The sequence below is a fragment of the Heptranchias perlo genome, chromosome 4, assembly GCF_035084215.1.
Source record: "Heptranchias perlo isolate sHepPer1 chromosome 4, sHepPer1.hap1, whole genome shotgun sequence".
NCBI lineage: Eukaryota > Metazoa > Chordata > Chondrichthyes > Hexanchiformes > Hexanchidae > Heptranchias > Heptranchias perlo.
The window spans coordinates 31,332,882-31,349,951 of NC_090328.1; the positions used below are offsets into that span (position 1 = coordinate 31,332,882).

Sequence of the window (17,070 nt, forward strand, 5' to 3'; positions counted from 1 at the left end):
GAGTAGTTAAGGGAACCAAGCCTCAGATTTTAATTTCCTACAGGTAATGGGCAGATTTTCCAAGTCCTTAGTTGTGGGATCAAAACACTGTATACACACACACACCATGATTTCTTGACCCTGCATTCTCAGTGGTCTAGATACCACACTAATCAGAGTCAGAAAATCTAGCCTCATGACTATTTGTGCAACGATCTACAGACCACTTCCAGTATGACCTTTCCAAAGGTTTATAGCTTATTTTGTCTCCTTGTAGGTCCGCCACTATCGTGCATCCACCAGAATACGATGAAAGGAATTAACTTATCGGCGTTGAAAATCTTTAATGCATTTTCTGTTACTGAGGTGAGAAGTTAATGGCTGTTGGAAAAGGCCATACTAAAATCTCTACTGCTGATGGTACAGGGGATTAAAACTTGATTAAAGATGCACTGTGACATTTGTGTTTTGTTTTCTCAAATCAGCTGATTTCATTTCTCCCCCCACTTATTCTATGATACCTGCACCTATGTTGCAGTTCTTTTTAAAACTCAAGCTTTCGGAGGCTTCCTCCTTCCTCAGGTGAATGTTGTGGAATTCACCTGAGGAAGGAGGAAGCCTCCGAAAACTTGTGAATTTCAAATAAAATTGTTGGACTATAACTTGGTGTTGTAAAATTATTTACAATTGTCAACCCCAGTCCATCACAGGCATCTCCACATCATGGCAGTTCTTTTTATGCAGCAGGCACATGAAAAGAACACACACACTCTCCCTCCCTGGTGCTCAAAAGAATCCAACCTCTAATCTGTACCTCTTAAAATGCTCCTTATTACAATCAAACTAACAGGGTGAGGTACCTTGGGTGGAAATAATGCTACCATTGTAGATCATTCATGCAATAACAAGCTACCACAGGGTTGAGTTTTTAAGGGTAAAACTCCTCTTACAGCTAATGTCTTCCTCTCCCCATTCTTCCTGCAGCTAATACACACACTCTCACCTGCAAGAGCATTAAACAACCTAATCCAAAGCATGTCCAAGTGCTCGTGAAACCAGCTGCAAAAGTGCTGCATAAAAGCAGCCCAATGTGATACTCGATTCTTTATCTCCCCAAGCACTGGAGAAATGCCAGTAGAGACTAGTAACTCACTGTAATGGAATACAGGCACAAGCCCATCCCACACCACTCTGGTATAGTACATTGGTACACCAGCACACTGTGCCAAAGCAGTGCAAGCCAATATCCCACAAATCTAAAATTTTACTGGTACATTAGTCCAGTAGCCATCTCCAAAAAAAATCATAGTACAGCTGCTTTGATTGTATTCAATTTTCAGGGAATAAAACATAGTAGCTTGATTACAAATTCATATATACCATTCTTCACTTCCAGTGACAGTCAAGCAAACCAATTTCTATTTATCTGAAAACAATTTTGTATAATAATCCAAAACCTACATTAATCTTAGACATAGAATGATTTCCTCAGACATTGTGCAATAAAGTTTGCTAAGTCTATGGGAAAGTATCTATAATCAAACCGTAACTCCTGGTATATGCAGTGGACTTTCTAACCAAGCAGGTCTCATTGTCCAACACCCTATGATACATGACTTGGATTATCCTACAGTAACAAAACTATTCAAACCAATACCTTGTGATAGATCTACACATGTAAAGACCAAATTAGTACTAAGTCTCTATACTGCCTCATTAAAATCTGAAAACTTGGTGCTTTGCAGCTGTGCGGTTTATGACAAAATCAAAATAAATGTTCAAATTAATATTGTTTCATTATCTCCTTATGTCTAATGAATTGTATCTTCATTGTAATGGTCTGGTAGCCCTGCTGAATATTGATAACTGAAAGGAATTGATGCAACGGTTTTGAAATGGTGGTGTCCAACCACTCTTTGGCTACCCATTGTTAAGAACTTAACATGCTGGAGCAGAATTAGATCATATAAACTGAGGGAATAGGAGTGCAGTTACAATAGTCAGTACACTGGTAAATCATTCCCATCTCCAATTTGAAAAAATGGGAAAAAGTAGTTTCAAACCAGCAGGTAATGAATCAGTTATGCTGTTATAACTTAATCCTACAATTAATTGCAAAACTTCCACATATTCCATAAAGCCCATGCAGAATGCCAATAACAAAGCTTGGCACATCACTTTTTTGTACCAGAGTCCCAGCCCAGAACACCAATAATGCCTGTAGAGACTAGCAACTCTGTAATGGAATGCAGGCACAAGCCCATGTCACACCACTCTGGTAGAGTACATTGGTACTCCAGCACACTGTGGCAAAGTGACCAAGAAAATTAACTTCACTTTGGCATCATTCAATTTAAGCATTGATTTTTTTTTAAAAATGTACACATTAGACAGCTTCTAACTTTGTCAAACTCCCATTACTTTGGCAAAGAAAGCAAATCAGACAATTCTAAAGGTGCCTAGTTCAAGTCAGGAACATTAAAATTGTAGCTTCAAATGCACAATTATGAAAGCTGCAGTTAAAATAGCTTGTTTTGAAGCAGAGAGTCCAATTGATCATTGGAAATTTAATGCAGCGCAGACATCCCTGCTGCTAAACGGAAGACCTTGCACGTCTGTAGCATTTCATCACATCTGCAGGACGTAGCAAAACAGTTCACAACCGATGAATTGCTTTTGCAATGAGATGAATGATTGGATAATCTGTTTTTATAGTAGTGTTGGTTTAGAGATAAATGCTGTGAAAGAACGTCAAATAGTGCCGTGGGGTCGTTTACATCCATCTGAACAGGCAGATGGGGCTTCAGTTTAAAGTCTCATCAGAAAGGGCACATCAACAATGCTACAGTCTTTCAATACTACATTGAAGTGTCAGCCTGTCATAGCCCTGAATTCATGATTTTCTCATTCAGAGGCACGAGTACTACCAACTGAAGAAGCTTTCTCATCATTGGTATCAGGATCACTCACTATCAGCTGCTTGCTGATTTCAGTTAAATATATGTAGATCTTACAAAAACAAATCTAAAAGCTGGTTCTGTTTATTCTCTCTTGGCCTTCATTATTGTAGGCTGATTCATAAAGAAATAAAAACAAATACAGTGAAGTTATACAAAATGCTGTTAATTTTTCTGGATCTTGCATCAGATCAATTAGGGTCAAGTTTTGTTTTTAATGGTTTGGTCTTCATAAACAGTTCGTCCAGTTATTTATGCTCCGGTTACAAAAATCAAGATTGGCATTATGCCCAAGTCCGTTTAATGTCCATGCCGTAGTTATGTGCTCTGGTGATTTAAACTAGCAGGACTGCATTAATGCAGCCATCATTTTCAGGGTTATTTGTTACTTGTGCATATTTACCTAAAGGGAAAGGAGAAAACATCTGTTAGTTCAACTCATGCACACATTGCTTTTCTTAAATACATATTGCACTATAAATGACTCAGATTACAAAACACATTACATCAGGTTTTTTTTGCATTTGAGATGCATATTATTCACAGGACTTCAGCAAAAGGCCAATCCCCCTTAAGTTATTATAGACCCCTACTGCCATAGCCATTAAATTTTAATAAATTTGGAACTACTTTTTAAAATGCAGTGCAGTAACATCAATACCCCCATTATACAGCAACGCAAGTACAGTACCTGCTGTTTATACATGCATGTGGGCAATGCCATGTTACGCTGGCTGCCCACATTGCTAGAGAGGTTGAGGTACTAGCTGCAATTATAGAGCAGCTGGCATGAATAGAAAACGTGTTAGATCATACAGAAGCAGTCTAATATAGGATGGTACTACAAGTACCATACTGCACTTATGGGACCAATGCACAACTAATATTTGCAACAAGCCAGCCCCAACATGCAATATACCAAGAGTACAAGTTCCTACTAGTGCTGCTGTGGTAGTACTAGTAATGTGTGCCTTTGGGAGAGGAAACAAAAGAAATGAGCCCCATTCTGAAATTTCCAGACAGGAAAACAGCAGTTTTAGACCTGGCTAACAGCACAATTGTACCCTCATGAGAAACTTACATACAGCATTGGAAATAAAGCTTTTGGACTCTTCCCCCATCCTATTTGGTAGTTTCAGAGTTGAGAATGTTGCAGTCATAGAAATTATGGATATGCGATGTGATGAAGAAACCACAGGTGAAGGGCTATACATAAATAGTCTTACAAAAATACTCTTCTCCCAATCAAAAAACCTACTCTATTTCCTATTGGCATGGGAAGAGGATAGACAAAGATAAGGAAGAAAAACAGTACTACACTGTATGCAGCATGAACAGTAGTTTTTTTTTTAGTAAACAATGAGTAGATGAAGTCCAAAGGATTAGTAACATCTTGCGTAAATTATAAAACATCTGTTGCCTCAATATTGAAGTTCAACGGGGTGAAACTTCTCTACATAGAAAGATCACCTGCAAAGATTCAACTTCACCGACAGCGTGCTAGAATTTAATAATGGTCCCAAGCAGGTTCATAGAGTTTGACTGCACTACAATATTAAGTTCCCAAGTACAAAGTGTGAAATCATTTGTTACTCACCCCAGACAACTTTGCCTCCTTGCGTGACTAAACCAAGCTCACTTACGTTCACTTCGATGACAGTACCTTTAGTAATAACACCTACAGAGAAACACAAGTGTTGACAATCTCATAACATCCTAGGCCAATATCTCAACCATCCATAGAATTACCCTCCCTTACCACTAACCATCTGAACATATGTAACGGCTTTAAAAAATGACTTGCAGACTCAAACTGTCATGGCTATGCTTTTATGTTGCTTTCAGATTCCAAGTTGCTTGAGGACTAAATTAACCGTCCAAGGATTAAGGTGCTAGTTCCCTGTTCTAATTTCAAAATGTGCTTTTCTTTCCTTGATCTTTATGTAGGCCTTAGCTAAAGATACAATTAAAATAAATATCAGCTGAATATAGAGGAAATACATGCAATTATCTTGAAAATTATTTCAATAGGTACTGCTTTTGTATTAGAAGTGAATTTATATATTAAGTATGAACAGATGTGAAATTTACAAGTAGATCTTTGCACAAGGGATACTGGAGCCAATTTAATTCAACATCCTAATAATTGTGAACATTTTGGAACAGTAAATTATTAAAACATATAAAATGTCTATTCCAACTCTTCTTTCTGGTTAAAAACATAGAAAACTTGCTACTTGAGGAACCACCTGCTCCACTGTCTTTGCAGAGAGGACTTGGGGACCACCCTCCCTTCCTGATTTTAAACACTACTCATGACCCATTCTGTTCGTGTACCTATTATTGCAAAGAAGTTACCACAGAATGGTGGGAAACAGATTTAGAAGACAAGGCACTTCACCAAAGAAAGAAATCAGCTTGAATTATTCTTGTGGCAGTTGGTTATAGAACAGAATTTATATATTTTTTATTGAAAGTTGACTTTGTTTGCTTACCTAATGTTGTATATAAAGGTGATGATGGGTTCTTCTTAACACCAAGTATAGGTAAACAAAAGGTGGCCTTGAGCTCTGGATGGGTTACATGTGCCTTCTTAAAACGTAAACCCTATACAACAAAATAATTACAATTAAGACTACCCTTTTTTAACAGAAGGGATTACAAACAAGAAATGGCACTCTTAATATTTATTTTAACTGGATGAACCATTTAAAAAAAATTTAGATAGAAGGAATAATACAACATATAATTACTGTACACTCACCAAGGCTCAACTAGTGGAAAAAATAACAAAACTGGACTATTATTTATTATTGAATTTTCACAATAAGTACAGATAAAGGCACAATCTGAAGCAGCTGAGAAATTACAGAAGGACTGTAAAAATATGATCAACACAGATGTGCAGGGTCTAAATACTGGAAGAAAAATGGGGCACAGTGGTTTTGAACAAGCTAAGGTGGGGGGAGGGGAGGCTTGAAAAAGATGTGGGAGTTAAATAGATCATAAACTGACCAGGTCCAGACATTGCAGGGGAGCAATTAACCAAGTACACTGATTACTGAGCTAGATTGGCAAATCTAAGTCTGAGACCATGATGGCGAAGTTGTATCGGGTTCTGGTCAGGCCCAGCTCACTCATCCTTCATAGAAACCTATGATCTCCAAAGCATCCAACTGCCTTTTCAATTTTTTTTTGCCTCCACTACGCTAACTGGGAGATCACTCCAGGTGTGAAGAAGTGCTTCCTGACACGTGCCCTGAACTTACCTTTTACCAGTATGTAAAACAATGCCATGTTTTCCTGCACTTGTATTTTAACTTGAAATATTACTCAGGAATAATCATTTTCAATTCTACTTGGTATCTTTTATGACGGTGCCTTCTCATACACCTCGTACCTTTGTATGGTTCCACTGTACCTCACGGCTAGTACTAAGTGCAGTATTCAAGGTGAAGCCTGACCAGAACCCGATACAACTTCGCCATCATGGTCTCAGACTTGGATTTGCCAATCTAGCTCAGTAATCAGTGTACTTGGTTAATTGCTCCCCTGCAATGTCTGGACCTGGTCAGTTTATGATCTATTTAACTCCCACATCTTTTTCAAGCCTCCCCTCCCCCCACCTTAGCTTGTTCAAAACCACTGTGCCCCATTTTTCTTCCAGTATTTAGATCCTGCACATCTGTGTTGATCATATTTTTACAGTCCTTCTGTAATTTCTCAGCTGCTTCAGATTGTGCCATCTCCCCTAGTTTAGCACCATCTACACATTTGATCAACTTACATAGGTCAGAAACAGTAGAAGCCCTGGCCCGATATTAGTACATTCCCGCAACCCATCATCTTTGCTCTAGCTCGTAGCCTCTGATCCCTCTCTTCTACCCACTTCCTTATCCATGTCCAAATTTTACCTAGGATTATCGCAGTCATAAGCTTGTGCAGCTGACTTTCATGTGGAACTAATAGAGCAATAGGGCTGTAATTCCCTGGGTTTGTCTTAAATCACAGTTATTTTCAATAAAGATCAGACTGGATTGTTCCCAATTCACTAATTCAGGTTCTAGACCACATTGGCATTCCAGATTTATATTGGTTGGTTAAATCTATCAGTACAGCCTTTTTGTTCAGATACCTTCCTTACCTTTTCATAGAGTACTCCGTCCTTTATGATTTGATCTGGTGGTTTATAACAGACTTTTAGAATTACCTTTCTCCCTTTGCACTAAATACTCCCAGCCAGATAGTCCCACTGGAAAACATATCCTGTACCAATGGGTCTATTTTCTTAATCTCCCAGGAGTCCCTGACAGAGTTACTCCATCTCCCTTCCTATCTCGTCTGTCCCTCCTCAGTGCTCGGAACCCTTATTAATTCTTCATACTCAAATTCTTAATAAAACTCTTAACTGAATCTACTTTTACAATTTGCACAAAGTTGAAATGTACAGGAACCTCTTCCTCCAGCCAGGTCGGTAACTCACCATAGGTCTGATGAATCTTTCATATTTAGGTGGTTTCCGAGTGAATCCATCTCCGACAAAGCAGACTTTCGTAACCATTCTCTTCCAAGCTTTCTTCTTCCGTTTACCTGTGCGGAGAACTTTCAGAACTTCAGTTTCTCCTTGGGCACGGACTTTTGGCAAAGGTACTTCCCATTTACCCTGCCAAGGAATAGTTTACATAGGATTACAAATTAAAATTCTGCTTCATCTACATAAAACAGAGAACGATGTCATTATCCCTCAAAAGGCACTGTATTCCCCGCAATCCTCCTCATCATGGTATCTTATAAAAGTACTGTAAATAACTGTAAAGCCCTTGATTTCCAGTATGATCAAGGCCATCTTCTGTTTACCTATACTTGGTGTTAAGAAGAACCCATCATCACCTTTATATACATTTCCAGAGACAGCCTTTAAATGCGGTACAAAAAAAATAGTACCAGTGGCAAGGCATGCATTATATAAAGGGAAAAAGGGAACTTGCATTTAAATAGCACCTTTAATGATCTCAGGACACCCTAAAGTACTTCACAGCAAATTAAGTACTTTTTGAAGTGTAGTCACTGATGTAATTTAGGGAAATGTGGCAGCCAACTTGCGCACAGCAAGGTTCAACAAACAGCAACGAGATAAACAAGGGGATAATCTGTTTTAGTATGTTGAGGGATAAACATTGGCCAGGTCACTGCCCCCCCACCCCCCCCAGCTCTTCTACAAATAGTGCCACAGGATATTTTACGTCTATCTGAAAGAATCACGTCCAAAGGACGGCAGCTCCGACACTGCAACACTACCTCAGCACTGTACTGAAGCGTCAGCCTAGACTACATGCTCAAGTCCTGGAATGGGGCTTAAACCCACAATCTTCAGAGGTGAGCGTTTCTACCAAGCCAAGGTTGAAACCTCGGAACAAACAGTTCCTTCAAATACAGAATAAAGTGGGAAATAAAATCAAACAGAAATGGTTACTCGATGGTGCTTTGTCTGAGTGATCATCCAGAATTACCAAAAAGGAAACATGTAAACAGTAGCACAGAACATATAGAAGTTCCTGTGCTCTCCAGATTCAATGGGGCAAGTGTGCAAACAGTGCAGTTCTTATTCTGCACTGGGGAGAGAAAGAGATAAAATGGGAAAAACAGCTCCTTGAAAAAAATCCACTCCACCCTGCCCCCAGAGGTATCCGACTTGTAACTATAAGCAGCAAATATTTAATTTCAGGGAACTATAAAAATAACACTAATATTTGGGGAATTATTCTATCGTATTCAAGGGCAGTTCAGCCCAAAGTATGTAAGGAGTCTGAAGTGCATTAGTTCAATCATTAGAAAAGAACTATCAATACCAGAATGAGGATATATATGGGTTGATATACAATACAGCTGCACATTGTCTTAACACCTCAGCATACAAAAAAGGAGAAAATTTTACTTTTCTGTAACCACAAGAAAAAGGCATACCTGAAAAAAATAAAGCTAATACAAGAAAATAAAACTTTTACTTTAAATTATAGTCATCTCTAACACTAAGCAATGAATAGAATACTCAAGTGTTGCTAATTTTTGGTGCTTAATTATTTTACGAATAATAAATTTTTCATTACATTGAACTATAATGCCAGGTATCAATCTGACTCATCTGTGCCAGTTTTATTTTTGTATTAAACTGCAAATACAATTATGATACTTTCAGAACATACTTTTTACTCGTCTCAAAATGTTATTCCCAGAACAAATCACTGATTGTTCTATTTGACATTTTAGACGACATCCGCAACACACCTGAAAACCCATTGTAAACAGAACTATAAAAGTTGCACTTGCAAGTAAAAAGCTATGCAGACAGTAAGCCCAATAAGTGAGATCCAAATGTTGAAATTTAAAATTATCCCGAATGCTTGAACACAACCAGGACTAATTTTGTTTGGATTCAAGGTTCACTGTCAAAGATACACAACATTCTTCACTTACAGCTTTCTCTTTTCTCTTCTGTTTGATCATGTTGGACAGGACTTTGGCACGGGATTGGCCCTCTCTGTCAAGCAGATAGGCTGGTACGGCTCCTTCTGGTGTCTTATCATCATTCTTCTGTTTAGTGTTTCTCTGTTCGTGCATTTTGATGCTGCAGAATAAATAAATGTATGTTTAAAGTGAAATAACATGCCGCATTTTTAAAAAGCGATTTTTGCTCCCTTTGGAGGGCATTCTTTTTGATCCTTCCTGCAAGGCACTACCACGAGGCACTCCCCAGCCGAAGACCAGTGTATTATTAGAGAAAGATTAACTTAAGGTGTTACGGTGGGATTTATATAATCTCACCTTAACACCATAAGTTCTTCTATCTTTATCGGTCATTTCCACACCGCCTGAGGAAGGGGGAAGCCCCCGAAAGCTTGTGGGATTAAAAATAAAATTGTTGGACTATAACTTGGTGTTGTAAAATTGTTTACAATTATCTTAAGGAGAGAATCCCTCCTTAGCTATGGGGAACAAAAACAGCTGAGCATCTTGTGACAATACGGTTGTATGCAATACACATGAATGCTTTTCTACTATATCCGGTATCAGAGAATCAAGCCAAAATAAATGACAGAACTAGACAGGGCAATTGGGTGGGGGGGGGGGGGGGGGGAAATGTCAATCATTTCTCAAGTTGAAAAACAACAAGGTTAGGTTAAGCCATCAACCCGAACTAGTCGAACAACTTCAAGCGCTACTGGGTCTCATTCTCCTCTGCCAAAACCACCCACCAAACGAGGATTATCCTGGATAGCAAAGATAACCCCTTGCTTCTTTTCTCCACTATCTACCACCTCTTTAAACCCTTCTGCCCTCGCCTCCAACAACTGAAAGGAGCTTATGGACTTCGTCACTAAAGTTGAGACCATCCATTCAGTTGCCTCTGCTGCTTGTCCATTGCCTTTTCTTCCAAACCATAACCCTCCCTAGGCCCCCCCACCAACCCTGAATCCGCGTCTTTCTCTAGTGCCTCCCAGCTTATCCACGAGATGCACCTCCTGCTTCCTTGACCCCATTCTCACTAGCCTGCTGACCACCCAACTTCCCTTCCAGGCCTCCATGCTAGCTGACATTGTAAACTGTTCCATCTCCTCAGGCATCATCCCTGTCCCTTTCAAAACTGTCATTGTCCTCTTTTTTAAAAAAAAACCCACCCATGAACCCTCTGTCCTTGTAAACTACTGCGCCATTTCCAATCTCCCGCTCCTCTCCAAAGTCCTTGAATGGGTTGTCGTAACTCCATATCCGTGCCCATCTTCTCTGTCTGAACCTCTCTAATCAGGTTTCCACCCCTACCACAGAACCAAAATAGCACCAAAATCGTAACAAATTACATTCTCTGTGACTGCGACCACGGTGCATTATCCCTCCACATACTCTCTGCAGTCTTTGAGTTGACTACACTGCCCTCCTCCAACGCCTCCCCTCTGCTGTGCAGCTCAGGAGCACTGCCCTCACTTGGACCCACTCTTACCTATCTTGTAGCCAGAGCATCTCCAGCCTCTTCCCACCCACACACCATTTCCTCCAGTATCCCCCTTTGTCTCCCCCCACCCCCACCACTTCCTTATCTACAGGCTGCACTTGGCAACTTCATCCAGACACGGGGTCACCTTCCACATGTCTAGAACTAGACGGCATAATCACAGGATATGGGGTCAGCCATTTAACACTGAGATGAGGAGGAATTTCTTCACTCAGAGGGTTGTGAATCTTTGGAATTCTCTACCCCAGCAGGCTGTGGATGCTGAGTTGTTGAGTATATTCAAGGCTGAGATATAGATTTTTGGACTCTAGGAGAATCAAGGGATTTGGGGATCGGGCAGGAAAGCAGAGTTAAGGCTGAAGATCAGCCATGATCTCATTGAATGGTGAAGCAGGCTCGAGGAGCCATATAGCCTACTCCTGCTCCTATTTCTTATGCCGCTGGAACCCAGCAGTACCTCTCCACCACCACTCTCAACCGCTCCATTGCCTTTGTGTTGTCAGACCGCTTGTCCAATATTCAGTCTCAAATGAGCCGCAATTTCCTCCAGTTAAACATCGGCAAGACCAAAGCCATCATCTTCGGTCCCCACCCATAAACCCTGTACCCTTTCTATCTATCCTGTCCCCCTCCCCAGCCACTTTCTGTGAGGTTGACCAAACTGCTTGCAACCTCCTATTTAATCCTGAACTTAGTTTTCAACCTCTCCATCGCAAAGACCACATACTTCGATCTCCACATCATCCATCTCCGCCCCTGCCTCAGTTTATCTGCTGTTGAAACCTACAGCCATGACTGTCATTTCCAGCCTCAACTATTCCAACGCTCCCCTGGCCGGCCTCTCATCCTCCATCCTCTAGACTTCAGTTCATCCAAAACTCTGCTGCTTGTATCCTATCCACACCAAGTACTGCTCAACCATCCTTACTGTTAAAAGTACAATAGACGTATTAATGACAGACAGTCATTTCTCACCAGTTAGAAAGACACACACACACACATAGCACATCATGTTGACGAAATATCTCAAGGCACATCACACAATTACTCAGAGCGTAGTGACTTGTTACGTCGGCAAATGCAGCAGCTATTCAGCACCAGTATAAACAGTATGGAGATTGATAACCAGTTAATCTGCTTTGGATGGTATTAGCTATGGGGGGAATGTTGGTCAGAGCACTGGCGGAATTCACTCTTTCAATAGCGAAAATGATCTTTTAACATTCATCTGAACAGGCAAACAGGAACGCAGTTTAGTGTTTCATTCAAAGGGTACAAAACAATTTATACTTCAGTTTTCTTTAACTACATGAATTGGTTCAACTGAATTTCTTATAAAGAGGCTTTCTGTTCACATGTTTTCATCCATTTAAACCCAGGGATAGGAAGCCAGTGCTGCATATTTTGTTCACAAAAGCTTAGTTACCAAAACAAAATAATTTGACTTTACACTATTGTTTTAATGCATGGATAGGATATATCAACGCAAAAGTGCAAAACCATCAACATAATAGTGAATGTTGACAAGGCTACAAAGCTTGCTATTCTCTGCCTTCTAAGAAAAGAACAAACATTTGTTTAAAGTTATGTTATTTATTTTTGGAAAATAGATTAGAAGTGCTTGTTCCTATTTTTCATATAAATCTATAAATCTCACCTGTCGAGTAGTACGAGACTAATTTATGGAATTACTATGGATAGTCACAAATATAAACTTAATCAAACGTTACAGCATTTATTATGTATTACCTCAACTGGACTGGATAAAGGACATTTTTGCAAGTTTGCCAACTTATTCCCTAAGTATTCAACCAAAAAATGAGCTGGGGAGCAGGTAGTTTAAGAGTGATACTTACGTCTTCTTCATCTGTATTTTTTCTGAATGACGCTGTTTGTGGTACAGTTTGGCCTTCAGACCAATCATTTTCCTGGCTTTATGTGATCGCTCATGTGCTTCACGGCTCTCCTTCTTTCTCTTCTTCTCATGGTAGTCCAGGCGGTAGCCATATCGCTTACGATGTAATTCGATATATTCGTTCTGTGGCTGTAGTAAACGAAAAAAAACACATTCATGAGACATACTCAGAACTTCACCAAACAACCTGGACCCAAGTATTTTGCAGTTTTTGTAATTGGAAATGTAAATGAGTAGATCGTGTTGAATACGCACAGAAAGTTAATTACTCTGTATACAGTGCAACCTCAAAATGCTATAATGGAGGATAGCTCAATGGATAATGGAATTTGGCAGCTAACTGAGTCCCCAAATTCTGAATTTACAGGCACAGCAATACCATAAGCTTATGAATGAAAACAGGTATTATACAAATTAACTGAATTTAATCTTTCTTGGGTTGCAAGGTTGATAGACAAGAGATTACCCTCAACAGACTACAATGAGACAATATTTCCTGTAAGACCCAGTGAAAAATCTAACAAAGGTTCCACTTTACATCTAAATTGTTTCCACTGAAACACTCAAATCCAGTGAATCTTAAATTCCATAGGTCAATTATATTAAAAATAACTGAACTTTCAATAGGAAAGTTTAAGCAGCAAAAAATAAGTCCAATTGTAGTACATGCACACATTCTAAAGTATACATCTGAAACTGGTCATTAATATTTTCAGAAATATTTTAGGAAATTAAAGTTAGGTGGGTTTGGATAGCAACCTCCATGAAAGTCATTGTTTTGCAATTTTAAAAACAGCACATCTAAGCTGGTAAACACAAAGTTGTTTTAAAGTGAATCCAGCTGATTTAGATCCCACCCTGCAACATAAACAGACCACTTTCTGAAGCAATGGAAGCATCAGCTAGTATTACAGAAAGCTTTGTAGATGCCCCGCAATATAAATGCAGAATTAAATTACTTGCAAATTTAACTAGCTATACCCCAGTTTTGAATTTCAACAGATATGCGGTTTATCCCAAGTACTATCCTCCTAGCTTTTGAATACTTCTGAGCTCATCAAAATATGTTGGTGGATAAAACCAAGTGTGTGTGGTGTGTGTGTTATGGACACTGGTCCATAATACTTAGTATTACTGAAAGAATAAAACTGCATCCTGAGTATACAAATTTATTGTTCTGTAATCGAGAGAAATCTGATGTGTTGACTGAGCTAATAATGAATATAATTCATTATTGTTAATAACCTGATTCCTAATTTATAGCCTAAGCTGCATGACCTGGTAAAGCCTTTACTCTTCAATCCAAAGACTGGGAGAACGAGAGAGGGTTCTCGTCGTTTCCAGCGGGGTTTCTTATCCACCCCCAAGCAATGATGCAATTGTGCGCAAAAAGTTACACTGCGGTTCGTATTGAGGAAGAGCTCACTGACATGAGTGGTCTTTGGCACAGACCATAAGCAAAGTCCCAAGAACAATATATTGTCTAAATGTCTAAAGCAAACACAAATCTATAAAAAGACACGTTCGGAATAGCTTTAAAAACACAGAATAGGCCACGTCTGCGCCCGGACATCACTGCTGAACATTGGAAACTCGGTTTATTAATAATGTAAATAGCCGCACACAACTAGAGTCAGGTATCGGTTACAACACGGGGAGGGGCGGGTTTAACAAACTGCCGACTTTCGCGATCAAAAGTTTTTGGGTTTTAAGCGACGGTAGAAAACGCCTCTGAATCCCGGGAGATGCCCGAACTTGTCCCACAGCCCAGGGGACGAGGCCTGGGCCTCCCGCCGGGGCCGGGACCGGGACCGCGTGCTCACGACCCCAACACCCGCCGCCGCGTTCGTCACTCACCATCTCGGCGCTGTTAGTCTCACTTTTAACACAAAAGAACTCAAGAGTTCGTCTTCGTCGGCGGCGGCGGCGGCTGGTGGTGGTGGTGGTGGTGGTGTGGATGCGGCGGCGTTTTCCTCTCGGTGACACGGAGAATCCTCAGCGCCGGCCTCACTCACCCACCATTTTGTTTGTAGAGGAAACCAAAGAGCTCAGCAAGGGGCAAGAGGCGACCAAAAAAAAAACAACGAGGCGAAAAAAATGAGGCAAGAAGTAACGATATAACCAGCCGAAGAGGAACGTGATTTTTTTTTAAAAAGACGTTAATTACTACAAAAGACCCATCCAGTGGAGTCCTATTGATTGTTTTCAGTGCTACTGCACAGTCTTCTCTGTGATGAAACCTAGGATACAAAAATCGTTTGCTCCTAATTGGTTTTTTTTTGAATGGATGCCGCGTTGCACCCTGGGATCGCAGGCCGGGCGGAGGGAGGTCCGCGGGCTGTAGCCGGTGACAGAAGCTTGGTGCAGGCCGGGCGGAGGGAGGTCCGCGGGCTGTAGCCGGTGACAGAAGCTTGGTGCAGGCCGGGCGGAGGGAGGTCCGCGGGCTGCAGCCGGTGACAGAAGCTTGGTGCAGGCCGGGCGGAGGGAGGTCCGCGGGCTGCAGCCGGTGACAGAAGCTTGGTGCAGGCCGGGCGGAGGGAGGTCCGCGGGCTGCAGCCGGTGACAGAAGCTTGGTGCAGGCCGGGCGGAGGGAGGTCCGCGGGCTGTAGCCGGTGACAGAAGCTTGGTGCAGGCCGGCTTCGGGTTCTGGGCTGCACCTTCTGGTTGTCCCATTTTAATTATTAAGGTACTCCGGGCATTTATTGCGGCCCTTCTGTTCTTTGCAATGTCAGCTTGGGTAAGTCTTGAGTGTTGCTCATCACCCCGTATCATTTTGGGTTATGACATTTCGGGTTCTGCTATAAACTGATCTCACTTTTTTTCCTCCCCCTGAAGTGACACTTAACTGGGTCAGAACTGGAATATATTTTGGTAAAACTATTATTAAGGTCAAAGCATTGAGAACAATTAGGCTATTTTTCTGTTAGAGAGTATTTGGTGGTGCAGATTTCAACCTAATTGAAATGGTTATAGTTGGGTTATTTTTAAGAAAGAAACACAGAGAGAGTGTGATGAAGGGTCACTCCCAAAACGACAACCCTTTTTCATTTTCAGGTTGCTGATTGAGAGAGAAGCTACTTTTTTCTAGGAATAACTGTGATTACCCCTGGAAATAAATCGAACTTGATGGGCTGAAAACTTAGTGGGATTTGCAGAATCTTAATTAGAATGAGAATCACAACCACCTGTAAAGTTTTGAGGGGGTGTCCTGGGCATTTTCCATCATCTTCAGGAGAAAAGGTGAGAAAACAGGATCAAATTGGAAAATTAAAAAAAACCTTTAGAACTGACACAATTCTTGCTGCAGTCGAGTTGAAATGTGAAAGAAAGACTTGCATTTATATAGCGCCTTTCACGCCCTCAGGACGCCCCAAAGCTCTTTACAGCCAATGAAGTACTTTTGAAGTGTAGCCACTGTTGCAATATGAAACCTGGCAGCCAATTTGCACACAGCAATGTGATAATGATCAGATAATCTGTTTTAGTGATATTGGTTGAGGGATAAATATTGAACAGAACACTGTTAGCGTAAAATTTGGGCTGTTGGGTCTTTACCCTAAAACCACACTGAAATGCGCTTTGTGTAGATTAGACTAACCCTAATTAAAGCTTAAACATAACGCTTGACTACTAACAACACCGAGGAGAATTCCCCTGCTTTTCTTCGAAATAGTCCACCTGAGAGGGCAGACAGGGCCTCGGTTTAACCTCTCATTCGAAAGACGGCACCTCCGACAATGCAGCACTCCCTCAGTACTGCACTGGAGTGTCAGCCTAGATTTTGTAGTCAAGTCTCTGGAATGGGACTTGAACCCACAACCATCTGACTCAAAGGCGAGAGTGCTACCAACTGAGCCATGGTTGACACCCTAATTTGTTCTTTACCTGATACTGTACTACAAAATTCAATGTTATGATGTTGGCAGTCACTGTTGAATACACATTATGTACTGATGTTCTTTGGCCTTACAGATTTCTTTCGTATGAAGATTGTGACCAATAACAAGAAGGAAAATGATGCGGCATGCGATGGAACTGCCGCTAATTGTGATTCGTTCTTCCAGTGCACGTCATGTGGTAAAGATTAACATTTTAAATTGACATAAAATCTTTTCCAATAATGTGTATGCTAGCATAGAATCATTGAATTTGCACCACAGAAAGAGCCCATTCAGCTCACCATCTCTGTATTTGTGCAATGCTAGCTCTTA

General features: G+C 40.7%; 3 protein-coding genes across 7 annotated transcripts in view; 2 read left to right on the forward strand and 1 right to left on the reverse strand.

Moving 5' to 3' along the window:
- Positions 1-584, forward strand: part of LOC137320829 (soluble lamin-associated protein of 75 kDa-like) — a 163,260-nt gene extending 162,676 nt beyond the window's left edge. For all 3 annotated transcript variants that reach the window (XM_067982710.1, XM_067982709.1, XM_067982712.1), the window contains one exon: positions 257-584. In XM_067982710.1, the coding sequence (XP_067838811.1) occupies positions 257-292 (36 nt within the window). In that variant the 3' untranslated portion in view covers positions 293-584. The remainder of the gene's footprint in view (positions 1-256) is intronic.
- Positions 585-3,004: 2,420 nt separating this feature from the next.
- On the reverse strand, positions 3,005-14,905 carry nsa2 (NSA2 ribosome biogenesis homolog (S. cerevisiae)). Its single transcript, XM_067982717.1, has 7 exons — positions 14,717-14,905; positions 12,801-12,988; positions 9,411-9,561; positions 7,420-7,599; positions 5,432-5,543; positions 4,534-4,614; positions 3,005-3,339 (listed from the first exon to the last, which is right to left on the reverse strand). Exons 1-7 carry the CDS (start codon positions 14,717-14,719, stop codon positions 3,272-3,274), a joined length of 783 nt encoding a protein of 260 aa, XP_067838818.1. The 5' UTR covers positions 14,720-14,905; the 3' UTR covers positions 3,005-3,271.
- Positions 14,906-15,151: 246 nt separating this feature from the next.
- gfm2 (GTP dependent ribosome recycling factor mitochondrial 2) overlaps positions 15,152-17,070 on the forward strand; it is a 65,268-nt gene continuing 63,349 nt past the window's right edge. The window contains exons 1-3 of one of the 3 annotated variants that reach the window (XM_067982714.1): positions 15,152-15,596; positions 15,914-16,099; positions 16,832-16,936. In XM_067982714.1, coding sequence (XP_067838815.1) covers positions 16,874-16,936 — 63 coding nt within the window. In that variant the 5' untranslated portion in view covers positions 15,152-15,596; positions 15,914-16,099; positions 16,832-16,873. The remainder of the gene's footprint in view (positions 15,597-15,913; positions 16,100-16,831; positions 16,937-17,070) is intronic. The other 2 variants (XM_067982713.1, XM_067982716.1) reach the window with 2 other exon arrangements.

What these genes read in the sequence shown, in the direction of transcription:
- nsa2 (XM_067982717.1), bottom strand. An exon ending in AGAAGAGAAAAGAGAAAGCT is followed by an intron (nt 7,600 to 9,410) that starts GTAAGTGAAGAA and finishes ATTCCTTGGCAG; the next exon opens with GGTAAATGGGAAGTACCTTT. An exon ending in AGGAGGCAAAGTTGTCTGGG is followed by an intron (nt 3,340 to 4,533) that starts GTGAGTAACAAA and finishes CTTTCCCTTTAG; the next exon opens with GTAAATATGCACAAGTAACA.